The following is a 14,420-nucleotide window of genomic DNA, read 5'->3' on the forward strand; positions in this document are numbered from 1 at the left end:
TTAAAAAAGAGATAATATTTATAAGGTGCTTTGCAAAATATTAAATAAATATTTAATATTTAATTGTATGAATACTAGTTTTCTATGGTTGAAAAAATTCTACACCTGGCAATGAAATCTTTAGCAAAGAGCCTTTCTGGAATTAGATTACTCCTCTAGGCATGACAGGGACCAAGGCTTTGAAACATGGCAGGGCCCTCAGTTCGGCTGGCCTCTCTTTTGAGAATCCAGTGCCCCCTCCACATCACCATGAGGCACTGGACTAATGGAAAACAATGCAAGAATTATTTCATTTTTGTCTTGATGCCCCCAGAGCTTAGCACAGTGCCTGGCATGTAACGTGCCCTTATTGGTACTTGTTGATTTGCTAAGTATAAGCTTTAGTAACTAAATAATATCTAAAGAAGCTAATATATGTGAAAGCCTTTTGAAAAGAATAAAAGCCTATTGAAACATAGGGCATTACTGTTATTATTTATGATGTAATAGCAAGAAAAATTAAGTGATGTAACAATTGTTATCTTCTTTTTAAAGGAAGAATTCAAGAAATTGCTCTATGGCCTCTGTTTCTTCCATGCATTAGTTCAAGAAAGACGGAAATTTGGGCCTCTGGGGTGGAATATTCCTTATGAGTTCAATGAGACTGACCTGAGAATCAGTGTACAGCAGCTCAGCATGTTTCTGAACCAGTATGAGGTATAGTTAAATTAACAGCAAGGACCTTTTCTGTTCTGCTCTTTATGACATTTTAAGTTCATTTACACTTAAGGGCCTTCTGATTAATTTCAACTCCCATGACATGAATTCAATAGTTAATACCCAGTAGTTTCTGATGTACTTCATTATTAACAGCATAGAGTTAATTACAGTAGCCAAGATGTCAGGTCTTCTATTACAAACCCATTAATAGTTTATTCTGAGTTGGTGGCAGAACCAGCACTGGCACTCAGATCTTCTGACCCCCAATCTATTTTATCGTTTTGCTTCTAATACTGTCTTTCTTTTATTTTGAGGAGGAGAGAAGAGAAGAAAGGGATTGATATCAGCAACACATTAAAAGTCATAAAAGCAAAGCTGTAGTCAAAGACATTTAGAATGGTTAGATACATCAGGGGTTGTACATTCCAGCAGAGATCTCAAGCACTCATGATTTCATGATACGGGGCTAAGGAATCAAATGATATAGTCACAGTCCTGCCTTTTGGCTTCCTGAAGAAACACATAATTTCTAGGCTCTGTTGTATCCTTCTCTTGGCTTCTCCAAGAACAAAGAGACTATGGCTTTGGCAGCACAGGCTTCTACAGTTCAGCAGAGAAAGATAAGATTGCGAGTGACCATAGGTGGAAGTAGGTGGAATAAAAAAATTCATAGGTCATTCTCTAGATCTTTTGAAGATTATCTCTTGCTATAAGCTTGACTGTTGTCATTATTACATATACTCTTTAAGACTAAAATGGTTCAATGCCACTATGACTTTGCTTCAGAAGGAAATGCAACTATATTGAGAGTTCTATTTCTTGAATAACTGGCACATACAAGGCATTTGTTAAGGCAGTGAAAAGAAGGAGGCCAAGAAAATTATAGAGCTTACCAGAAAATATAAAAAAGGGTAGTTTCAAGGAAGGTCTTTTGTAAACTCTTAATTTAATATGACCCTGTATATAACTTTGTAATGCTAATATGGGAAATCTTGGTTGAAGCACTGACGTCTTATTTTTAGGAGCTTCCCTATGATGCACTGAGATATATGACTGGTGAATGCAATTATGGTGGCAGAGTTACTGATGACTGGGACCGGCGTACGTTGCGCAGCATTTTAAACAAATTCTACAATCCAGAGATAGTTAAAAATCCAGGCTATAAGTTTGACTCCAGTGGTATCTATTATGCCCCTTCCAGTGGTGATGTAAGTATGTGCACTTTTAAGAAAGCTGAAATTAACAAACAGTATAATCAAATGTCTGCTATTATTTTTAAAAATACATTTATTAAATACCTACTGTGCCTAGACATTGTACTATATATTTGTGTGGAGGGAGTAGGGTCAGCAAAAAAATGGTCGCTGTCTTCAAGAAACTAACTTATGGTCTATCCAGTAGAAACATAAACATCTGTGGGTATATTGAAAATAGACAAAAGTAGCTGCAGGTGAGAGTGAGGGGAAGGCACTAGCAGACAGATGGGCGCATCAGGAGAGGCCTCATGGTAGAAGGCAGCATTCAAGATGAAGCTTGAAGGAAACTAGAGATTCTAAGAGATGGAGGTGATGAGGAAGTGCATTCCAGGTATGGAAGACAGTGAGTGCAGAGGCAGAGAAGCAGAAGACAGAGTTCTTGGCATGAGGAAAAGCAAAGAAGCCAGCATAGTCGGGCCACAGTGTGCATCGCGGGGAATAACATGCAGCAAAGATGGAAAGGTCTTTGGGGGCCAAGTTGTCAAGGGTTTTATTCCAAAGAGAGGAATTTATAGTTGATCCTAGAAGCAATAGGCAGCCCCTGGATATTACTTAGAGAGGGGACGATATGGTCACATTTGTGCTTCCCGAAAATCAGTTTGGTGACTGAACTTGCGGCAATAACAGCATAAGAGATAATACTTCTTTCTGTTGAGAATTAGAGCTAGCAGGCCTTTCTTAGAGGGAGCTTGGAATGGAGTAGGTAGTTAGTTATCAGATACCAAGATGGCTGTGGATGTCAGTTTCTAGAACACCCACAGGCAGCTGGAGGACACTGAGAAATGAAAAGAAGGCTACCAAGAGGTAAATTTCATCTTGAGCCAACCTGGGTTGTGGGAATTTGTATAATGAGGAAAAAACAAAGAAAAAAAATTCAAAAACACTGAGAAAACTGAGCTAGAAAGAGTTCCTGGGAGCTGGGGAGAGCTATAGAAGATTAGTAGCTCATAGACAAGCTGAGGCGTAGTCCAAGATCCCCAGTATAACAACTTTATACCATCCATCCTCAGTTCTTGAAGACTGATTCCTGAGACAAGTCACTTCCTTCATTTCCTAAGTTCTCTGAGCACCTAGCCTCTGAACAAGGCTGACCCAGGAGTTGTTATAAGAGCCTTTCCAGGGTTTTTTCTACCCAGCCTTCCTTTGGAGTGTAAAAGCCTTTGCTTTGGGAGGTGTCATGGACTTGCTTCACCTCTAGGACAGTGTCTTTCCTGTCACATATACATTTAATCTGTGGGATAATTTAGCAAACCTCAGAAAGCAGGCAGCTGAGGCTGAGGGACAGCTCTGCTGAACAGGACTGTCAGTTCTGAGTAAACAGGAGTGGGATCTTGGGGCAGCTGATTTCCCCCTGATCCTGTGAATCCTTCAGTGAGTATCTCTAGCCACATAAGTCTCTACTTGTAATTCAAACTGGAACACTGATGATCTGGTCTGTCGGATGAACACCAATAGGAAATCCCAGATGTGGTGCATTGCCATTTTCTTTCCCTTTGCATGGCTCGAGCTTCTTCTCTTTGTTGTTTGTCAGCCTTTATTTATGCTTTCAGTTTGTCACATGATTTTCTGTTGGCCCAGCTTGTCTGTATAGCTCAACCCACTAAGATAAATGAGTTAACTGTAAAGATTCCATTCCACAATTGATAATCTCACCTTCTGTCATTTGTTTTTGCAGTACAATAGCTACATTGAGTATACCAAGCAGTTGCCCTTGAATCCTGCCCCAGAGATCTTTGGGATGAATGCCAATGCTGATATCACTAAAGATCAGTCTGAAACACAACTGCTATTTGATAATATTCTTCTTACACTGGTAGGTGATCAGCAAAAGTGTAATGAGGCACATGAAAGATGCCTCCTACACAGTGCATGCTAGCGTTGTTGTTGGGTTTCTTTTTTTATACTGTATTTGGTGCATGTAAAATCTGCGGTTAGGATTGGCAGTTACTGTGATAGGCGATGCTTAATTGATATTTAATTTTGTGGAAGTTAATTAGCCATACAGTATGAGTTCACATAATTATTTAGTGGAATTATAATCAACTGTAGAAGAGTAGTAAAGGTGTTCAGCTAAACGAGCTTTTCAGATTAGTTAATTTTATTTTTCTGCAGTCTGGTAGTAAATTTGCAACTTGAGAGAGAGGAAGCAACTGGCTTAAAAAGCTGAGAAACCTAAAGCAGTCTGGTTCAGGGGTCACCACAACAAATTACAGGGACAGAGAAAGCCCATGGGATTTCTACTCCTAGTGGTGCTATGGTCCCATCCAGCCAAGCACTACTTCCAAAGAAACTTTTCCAGTCCATATGCCACATACACAACAGTAATGAGTAAATACTTGTCAAAGGGCTAGCACATATATGTATGCACCAGCAAATAGGTCTTAGGGAAATAAGATATATGTAATACCCAGGATTCTGGCGCAGGACAAATATAGTATCTTTTGACTTTATTTAAACTTGATGATATGCACCACATTGTAAAACACATAAAACAGTGGGCTCATTCCAGTAGAAAATGACTCAGAACCAAACAAATAAGGTAAAATACACAAGGGGCAGTTCCTCGGTGTTTAATTAAACAGCCTTTCTCAATAGCCTCAAAGTCAGATCAGCAACTACACTTATAGTAATAGGCTGGCAATAGTTCAGTAGTTCTAGATTGGAATTGCCATAATTCAAGAGCATGTAGGTATACCAGAACAGGGAGAAGAAGAAAAAGCAATAACAATCTTACATGATACTTGTAGCAACCTGGACTTGGAATCAGGGAGAAGTCATAGGTTGTGATAGAGGAAGTTCCTACACCAGAGTTTCTCATCCTGAGAAAGCCACAAGCCCTTCATATATACCTGTAATTTTAGCATAGCCTTAAAATGAAACAGAGATATGAGGAATGCTATTATATTTATTTTTTTAGTAGCTCATTGGGACCTTAAGAGGACATCTTGTGTAATTCAAATCTGATCAATAATCTCCTTTTTTCCAGGAAAGTATGCCTCCTGCCTCTCAGCAAAGAGGTGGTTGTCTATATTTGTGGAAAGAGGCATCCATTGTTAGACATGCCCCAGTGTGTGGCTTTATTGTGCATGTTTATTATTACAAGGGAGAATCTGGTGTCAGGGGAAGGGGAGTTGTTATTGGGAAGTGACAGCAATAATTTCTCTTTTTAAAGAGAACTAATAAAACAATCCTCTCCCTCCCCCCAAAAAAAGACATCACCAATTTTACATGCCAAACAAGTGGTCATCCAGCCCTGAAGAACTCTAGTAAGGGAGAACCCACCATCTCCTAAGTCATCCCATTTTATTTTATAATTCCAGTTATTAGCAAGGTTATTCTTACCCGGAATGCAGAAATTTGCCTCTGCAAGTTTCACTGGTTTGTTGTAGTTGTGCCCCCTAGTCTTGTTACAATTCAAAACTAGATAATTTGTTTCTTTTAAAACTTATAAAAGAGGGGCATCTAGGTGGCACAGTGGATCTCAAACCTGACCTCAGACACTTGACACTTAGTAGCTGTGTGACCCTGGGCAAGTCACTTATCCCTGATTGCCTTACCCCCCCCCCAAAAAAAAGCAAAAATAAATAAAATTTATAAAAGAGAAGCTACTCTAAAAACTATGAAAAGGACAAATATACAGATGATTCCTTAAAACAGATCTAACTTAACCTTCATTGCTGTAGTAATTTAGTAAAGAAAAAGCTGCATGTAGAGGTTTTCAAATGACATTTGCAAAAACTAATTCAGAAAAGAGAAGAGAAAGCTAACATAAACGATTTTTTGAATGTTTATGACTTAATAACAACCAAATAACATCTTATTGACTTCATTTCTCAATATCAGGCCCTGACAGATATTGTAATTCTAAAATTCATATCATCTCAATTCTATTTTCTGTGATTGAGAGCAGATATGGGGCATAGGGAATTTGTGCTAGTGAAATACACATTTGAAATGTTAATATTCTTATTATTTTTAAGAGTCTTAAAGCCAGACATGTGAGAATTTCCTAGTTCAGAGCTCTTACAGAAGAGAATTTAGTAGTTTTTTAAGTATCTTCACAAGCACTTTCTCTTTTTTTAAAAAATTAATTAATTTATTTTTAAGTGAGGCAGTTGGGGTAAAGTGACTTGCCCAGAGTCACACAGCTAGGAAGTGTTATGTGTCTGAGGCCAGATTTGAACTCAGGTGCTCCTGACTCCAGGGCTTTATCCACTATACCACCTAGCTGCCCCCCAAGCACTTTCTACCATGTAACTCCACATAGCTGAAAAGGTATATATTTGTTTGACATTTAGAGAACAGAAAATTAATACATATAGATGTCCTAAAAATTGTGTGATTCTTTTCAAACTGGCAAAGATGACAAAAGGTGAATGTGGCAAATGCTGGAGGAGTTGTAGGAAGACAGACCATTTATATCAATTTCCAGTAAAACTGTGATGTTGCATGTGCTGCGAAGGGTTTTTTTTCTATTTAACCATCTCTTCTAATTTGAGGGGCATTGATTTTCAATTTTTTATATACCAAATTATCAATTTTATCTCCCATAATCACCTCTATTTCTTATTTAGTTAAGAATTCACATTCCCCTAGCCATAGTTGTACAAAGTATCTCCTTCCATTCTCTAATTTTTTTAGTGATATAAACTTTTATATTTAGTTCATGTATTCATTTTGTGCTTATTGTGGTATGTGTTACAAGGTATTAATCTAAACCAAATTTCTGCCATGCTGCTTCCCAGTTTTCACAGCAATTCTTGTCAAATGAGGAGCCCTTACCACGGTAGTTATTGTCCTTGGGTTAAAATACTGGGCTATTTATGTTTGATTACTTCTAGGTCTTGAATAAATAATCTGTTCTAGTGATCAACTTTTCTATTTTTTAATCAGTGTCAAAGTTCAGATTATTGCTGCTCTGTAGTATTGTTTGAAATCTTGTAATGCTGGGTCCTTTTCATGCCTACTTTTCTTTTTGTTTGTTTGTTTCCTTAATGTCCTTGACCTTTTCTTCCTCCAGGGGAATTTTATTTCTGTTTTCACTCATTCTGTAAGACCTTGGTTATTTGATATAAATCTAAGTAGGAGGATTTTCCTGATTTGAACAAATCCAAATTTGCCATTTTTTCAGTGTTTACCTGTTGCTCCTGGTTCTGTAGCCTAGAGCCAGATAAAAAATATCTAATCCCTTTTCTACACAGCATCCATCTGTTCAAATACTTGAGTATTGCTATCATGCCTCCCCCTGAATTTTTTCTTCTTTAAGGTGAACACACTCACTTCCTTCAACTTCATCTGATCTTCATGTGACATAACTCAAGGCCCTTCACCATGATTGCCCTTTTTTGGATACCACAGCTTATCAATGTCCTTCTTAAACCATGCCACCTGAAACTAAATACTGTACTCTAGATGTGCTGTGTGTCCAAGAGAGAGTGCAGGGAGATTCTCTGAAAAGAGTGTAGCTATACAACTTTATTGACTGTACCCTTTTCCTTAGACTATGGTGGAGACACACTGACATATTTCCCAGACTCTATACAAACCAAAAAAAAAATGAAAGTTTTTGTCATTAAAACATTATCTTATATTAGAATTGATTGTTATAACTTACTTTGCATTAGCTATATATTATATTATTGTCTTCTGGACAGTATATATGAGGACATCATAGTCTTCCACACTACGTTTATAATATCCTGTTGGGGAGAGGAAAAGGCCAGAGTTTTTAAAGGCATTATGTGACACAGAATCATAATGTTGTGCTATGGCATTCTGTATTTATGGGGGATCCTTTATCCCAAGATCAAAAGAAAATTTCCAAATAAGTCTCAATCTCAGACATTCTTTAGATGTGCTTAAGAATGTTTAACATCTTCCCTAATCTGAATTAATAGAACTACATTGTCCACAGTGTAGTCAGCTATAGTGTACTTTGCTTTGGTCAGGAAACATTTGAAGAATTGTGTTCAGTTCTGGCCATTGCATTTTAGAATCGGTATTGACAGGCTTGGCCCAGCTGAGGGGTGCTTGGGTGGGGAGGATACTTCATGCTAAGAGATCACTTCAGAAACTGAAAAGGTTTTAGAAGAAAGGATATAATAGATGACTGGCATTTATACAGCACTTGAAGGTTTGCAAAGCTGTTCCTATTTCTTTTGCTCCTCACAACAACCCTTAGAGATAGGTACTATTATTATCCTTATTTTTCAGAGGAAGAAACTGAGCCTGGGAGAGGTTAAGTAACTTCCCCAGAGGTTACTTTGTTGTTATTATTGTTGTCATTGTTGATCTTTGTAGGCAGGGCTGTGCAAAGTCATCAGCTTCACTCTCTCCTCCAGGGTCATTGGAGTCTAGTAGCAAGACATAGGCCAGGATGACTGGTGATAGTCCGGAATGCAGTGGGAGACTTTGGCCTTTTTAAGCTGTCTTTCCCAGGTCTCATTTTTTGTCTGAGGCAATACTCATTCAGTAGTTAGAGGCTAAGTAAGAATTAAGGCAAATTTGCCTTCACAAAAGAAATAGCCAGTAAGTATCTGAGGCAGGATTTGGACTTAGATCATCCTGACTGTAAGTCCAGTGCCCTTAGTCACGGTACCACCTAACTGGCTCAGTCATTTTCAATTATATGAAGGGCTATCATTTGAATAAGGAACTAGACATGTTCTTTTTGGATGACTGGGTATAGAGTGTAGAACTAGTCCCAGGTAGAAGTTAAAGGTTAGAAGTTAAAGAAGTTAAAACACAAAGAAAAACTCCCTAACAAATGGAACCACCCAAAATTTCTTATGAAATAATGATTTCTCCATTACTGGAGGTGTTTGAATAAAGTCTGTAACACCACTTGATAAGGATGTTGCCAATAGCATTCATTTGGAGAGAGGTTGGAATTGATGATGACCTCTGTGGTTCTTTTCAGCTCTTAAGATTTTATAAATAGACATAGAAAGAGACCATAAACTGTAAAGTAGAACCAGAAAGAAAATACAAGTTTCCCCGGATGGATAAAATATGATAAGAACATACAGAAACATTTTTTGGTTTGTATTTTAACACTTGCATATGTATTAGCCAGAAGCAGTGTGTTGAAATGATCTTAGAATTAGGATAACCTGAGTTGAGGCCCTGTAGCCTTCACATATGGGCTTTGTGACTCTGGGTAAGTCACTAAACCTTTCAGTGCCCCCCAGGCAATTGAATTTATCAACTGCAAAACAGTTGCTGATCTGCATTTGTGGAGGAAGTTTCCTCAGTGGGTCACTGTCTACACTGATGAAACTGCAGGTCTGGAACTCAAGTAACTTAGAGGGTTACATTTCGTGTCATATGTGCAATATGTATAATATGTAATAAAGCTAAAAGGGAGTTTCTGCCTTATTGCTGATAATATTAATCATTCAAGTCTGCTTCTTTTCCACTTCCAGAGAAGTGTTAATAGTGTGCCCATTATCTGTTGAAGAAAGGAAGGAAAAAAACTCTCTTTATTGCCCCCCCTGATTCATTTTGATATCCAATAAGCTTTATGATGTTTCAGCAAATAAACCTTCTGGATGGTTCTTGAAATTCAGTCTCCTTTATATGGAGTCTCTTAGTCTTCTTATGCTCAGCTGTTTACCACCTCCTGACTATCCCCACACCTAAGTAGTCTTGTCTCTTGCTGCACTTCACATATCGGCTCTGTCCTCGACTTCTTTCACCATCTACCCTTTGGTGTTAATTGATGCTCTTTAAAAAAAAAAATCATAGGGGCAGCTAGGTGGTGCAGTGAATAAAGCTCTGGCCTTGGAGTCAGGAGGACCTGAGTTCAAATCCAGCCTCAGACACTTAATACTTACTAGCTATGTGACCTTGGGCAAGTCACTTAACCCTGATTGCCTCACAAACAAAACAAAACAAAAAAAAACAACAAAAATCAGTGCCACATCACAGTAATGTCTCTCCAACCACTCAAACCCTCCTTTGTAATAAAGTATAGTTAAGTAAAACAAATCAACACATTGGCCATATTCTGCACCTATATGGTGTACCATCTCTGTACTAGGAGGATAGAGGCATGTCTCACCATCAGTCATCTGATTTCATCATTGGTCACTGTATTAATCAGCATTCCAGGGTTTTTTGTTGTTGTTTTCCTTTACATCCTCTACTTCTCCTGACATATTTGGGGCTGACTTGACTCTTGACTCTGAATCATTGGCTAGCTCTTTTTCTTCACGAAGCTGATCACTCTTTTCCTTCAAATTGTTCAGAACTGACATCACCTACCATGGAGCCTCTCTAAAGTAACCATATGATGGGTAAGAAAGTGTAAATGTTCTATATACAAACTATGGGCACCATTTTCCTTGAGAATGTTTTGATTCAGCTATTGTTGGCCTTTCCTGAAGACACCCGATTGATAAACTTGTGCCTGTCGTTTATAGTCTCGTGCCTCAGGTGCTGGTGCAAAATCATCAGATGAGGTAGTAAATGAGGTGGCTGGCGACATCTTGGGCAAACTTCCCTTGGATTTTGACATTGAGGCTGCAATGAGGAAATACCCAACAACTTACACACAAAGTATGAATACTGTGCTTGTCCAAGAAATGGGACGGTTCAACAAATTACTACACACCATAAGAGAATCATGTATTAATATCCAGAAAGCCATCAAGGTAAGATGCTGTTCCCTCCCAAAAGCCAATCATTATGTTTTACCTTTTTTTTTTTTAAACCTGGAATATAATCTGAACTGCTTCTCTATGAAAATATTTAGTCAATCACTGGGCATACATAAGTAAAAATGAAAGAGTCCTTACCCACATTCTATCAGGCACATGCAAAATATATATGTAAAATATATACAAAATAAATACTAAATAATTTGGGGGAAGGGAAGGCACCAAAAGCTGGGGGAATCTGGAAAGGTCAAATGTAGGAAATGATACTTAATCTGAGCTTTGAAGGAAGCCAGGAATTCTCGGAAGCAAGGCTGAGTATGGGGAAAGCCTGTACAGAGGCAGCAGGACAGGATGTGAGATGTAGTGTATCCTCAAGGCCTGGAAAGTAGGTTGCAAAGGGATTTCAGCACTCGAGAATTTTATACTTGATCCATAGGCAATAAGGAGTCCCTGGATTTTATTGAGCAGGGGAGTGACAGGAACAGACCTTTGCTACAGATAGAGCACTTTGGCAGATGAATTAGAGAGGGGAGATTGTGAGGCAGGGAGAACAATTAGATGGCTAGTGGAGGCAAGAGGTAAAGAAAGCCTGAAGATGGTTGTGATGTGAGGAGAGAGAAGGTGATGGAGATAAGAGATGATGTGGAGGCAGAATGTGTGAGACTTAGCAACTGATTGCCAAGTTATTGGATATGTAGGATGCAGGATTGCTAAATTATTATTGGACACGTAGGATGCAGGAGAGTGACGAGGTCATTTCTGTACGCTGATTTTGTTCCCATCTCATATAGCATATTCACATATTCAGATTTTAAATATTTTCTATATTTCTATATATTCTATATTTCTATATTTCTACATACAGTCTCCCCTTTGGCTTAAACAGAAAACTGTGAAAATATTTTCCCAGTGTAATTAACTACCCCTTACTCTTCTCCTCCTAAACTTTCTTCTATAGCAACCGGCAGAGGTTTCTTGGGGGTTTTGACAACACTAACTGGCAGAACAGGCTTAATCCTTGCAAAAACAAGAGACTAAATTAAGAAAATAGAAACTGGCTTTCTTATTGATTCAGGGTAGGAGAAAGAAAGAGAATTCACTTCTTTGTCTCCACCTGTTAGCCTCTCTCCTTGGTTTCCTCCTTACTTTGTTCCACCTGCTACCTTTCTGTTAAAATAACTAGGGTCTTTCTGGTTGTTCAAGCTAAGAGGGCCCAGCAGTGAACTGTTTCAACTACCAATACACAAGCGCATATTCAACATACCAGTTTGTTGGAGGTTATAGTATGCCTCCAGCTTTTCAAGCAGATACCAGAATAGTGGGCTAGGATTACAGAAAGTGACTGATCCTTTTTCCCTTGAATCAGAAATGATGAATGGCCAAACTTCAACTTGGAGGGAAATAAAACCTAAAATCTCACTTCAACTGCTTTGCAAATTCTTCCTCCTTCTTCCCTCCCTCTTCATCTTATTCATTAACATGTAACCTGACTTAAACATGCTAATATCTGCCCAAAGAGGTTCTGCATTATAACTCATTGCTTTATAAGCTTCCTGTAGAGAAGTATTTTGTGTTTTTTTCATATCTCATGAGATCATAGCTTCATAGACTGAAAGCTAGAAGGGGCCTTAGAGGCCATATAGTGCAACCCCCTCATTTACCAGATGATGAAAATGAGGCCCAAGTTAGTTAAATGGCTTACCTAGCTCATGCAAGCATAAAGTGGCACAGCCAGGATATAATGTTAGCACGTTATGGGCATAGCTACTAATGGACTGATTTTAATGAAAGGTAGCTGTTGTAAGGAAATATTCAAGACAGTTTCAAGATGTGGAATGAGACATACATTTTTGGACATGGCCAATGTAGAAATTTGCTTTGTTCAACTCTGCACATTTGTTATAATTATTTTTTTTCTTTCACAATTGTATGTGAGGTGGCAGAAGTAGGAGGGAAAGAAAATAAATACTTATAATTAAAAATATACATTTGCTATAAAATAAATTAATAAAACTAAAACGTAAAGAGATTGCCACTATCTAGAACTAAAAAGGAAAAGAGCTTTAGGTGATTTATAATCTATGAATAGCAAGAAGAAAAATAATAGCTAACATGTAACCATTTAAGGCTTATAAAGCACTCTACACATATATATCTTGTTTGAGCTTCACAATGACCCTGTGAAGTAGTGACTATACCCATTTTATAGATGAGGAAACAGATATGAAAAGGGTTAAGTGAATTGCCCAGGATCAAACATCTTGTAGGTTCTGAGACAGGGTACAAATTCAGGTCTTCCTGACACCAAGCCCAACCTCTCTCTCCACATCCCTTACCAAGTTCTATTTAACTTTGCCACCTTGATCAACAAACATTTATTAAGCTCCTAATAATATACCAGCCACTTTGCTAAGGTCAAAAGATACAAATTCAAAATTAAAGCAGTCTATATGTGTCTGTGTGTGTGTGTGTGTGTGTGTGTGTGTGTGTGTGTACAAAGTAAGCTGGGATCTCTAGCAACTAAGAGGGTCAGGAAACATCTCTTGTAGGATCTGAACTTTAAAGGAAGCTAAGAGATCCTACAAGGTTGATGTGAGCAAAGAGTCCATTCCAGTCATGGGGAACAGCCTGGGCCAAGTCTGGAAGATCAGAATGGAGTGTTCTTTCCCAGCACCCAGGCCAATTTCCCTGGAATGGAGTGCATGGGGAGAAATAATAGGCAGTAAGCCAGGAAAGGCAGGTTAGATACAGATTACAAAGGGCTTTAAATGTCCAACGGAAGAGTTTGTATTTTATCCTAGAGGCAATTAGGGAGTCACTGCAACTTTTGGACTGAGGGACAGGGAAATCATGGTCAGATCTGTGCTTTAGGAATATTGTTTTGGCATCTCTGTGATGGATAGTTTAGAGAAGGGGGAGACTGGAAGCCAGTAATCTAATTAGGAAGCTTTTGGAATAGTCTGTGTAATTGCTGATCAAGGACTTAAGTGCAATGGTGCAGTCTCTGTTGATCTACAGAAAGACTAGGGTGGTAGCCAGATGAGTAGAAAGAAGGGAGAAGATGGGTGAGAGGTTACAGAGGTAAAATCTACAAGACGTAATAATTGATTGATGATGGGAAGTGAGGAAGAGAGACATACCAAGGGTGGCTTTGGGGTGGTAGATCTTGAGGGTGAAAGGAAAAATGGTAGTTCCCTTAACAAAAACAGGGAAATTAGAAAGAAGGGTAGATTCTAGGGAAGACATAGTAAGGTCTGTTTTAAACATCCAATGTCCAGGCAGTTACTGATGTTCCAGATCAATACTCTTGTGATATACAGTCCTATACAGGACTGAAACTCAGGAAAGCTGACTATATAAGATATATAAGTTTTGTAAAAATTCAACTGTTCTCCCTCCCCCCACTCAACATAGGGATGTCGGTCTAGGACTGTATTCCCACAACCATACTCTCTTTAACTCTGCTCTTTTTAAATTCCTTCACATTCTTATTATCCATGATGCCATTAATAAACTTTTTCTCTTCTTTTTCGACTCTCCTCTTTTCCCTAGACTTCCCAGTCCATTTGTATCATTTAGTGGGTTAAAAGCAAGAGTAATTTGCTTTGGTTATTTCCCCTACTATGATCTCTTTTATATTCTTCATGGGGTCTGTGTTCTCCTTAATGATGTAGTGAACTCATTCCAAGATGAACATTAGATTACAAGCTATCCTGAGTGACTCATGTATACAAAAAAAAAAAAGGTTTTTCATTTGTATGATTACTTCTTTCACATGCCCAAACCTGAAACCCAGTCTTAAAGG

General features: G+C 38.3%; 1 protein-coding gene across 1 annotated transcript in view; it reads left to right on the forward strand.

The window, feature by feature from the left end:
* Nucleotides 1–14,420, forward strand: part of DNAH7 (dynein axonemal heavy chain 7) — a 285,950-nt gene that overhangs the window by 228,256 nt on the left and 43,274 nt on the right. The window contains exons 57-60 of the mRNA XM_020993533.2: nucleotides 535–696; nucleotides 1,722–1,907; nucleotides 3,631–3,768; nucleotides 10,379–10,609. Coding sequence (XP_020849192.1) covers nucleotides 535–696; nucleotides 1,722–1,907; nucleotides 3,631–3,768; nucleotides 10,379–10,609 — 717 coding nt within the window. The remainder of the gene's footprint in view (nucleotides 1–534; nucleotides 697–1,721; nucleotides 1,908–3,630; nucleotides 3,769–10,378; nucleotides 10,610–14,420) is intronic.

The sequence above is a fragment of the Phascolarctos cinereus genome, unplaced genomic scaffold (assembly GCF_003287225.1).
Source record: "Phascolarctos cinereus isolate Bilbo 61053 unplaced genomic scaffold, phaCin_HiC Scaffold_726;HRSCAF=1367, whole genome shotgun sequence".
Taxonomy (NCBI): domain Eukaryota; kingdom Metazoa; phylum Chordata; class Mammalia; order Diprotodontia; family Phascolarctidae; genus Phascolarctos; species Phascolarctos cinereus.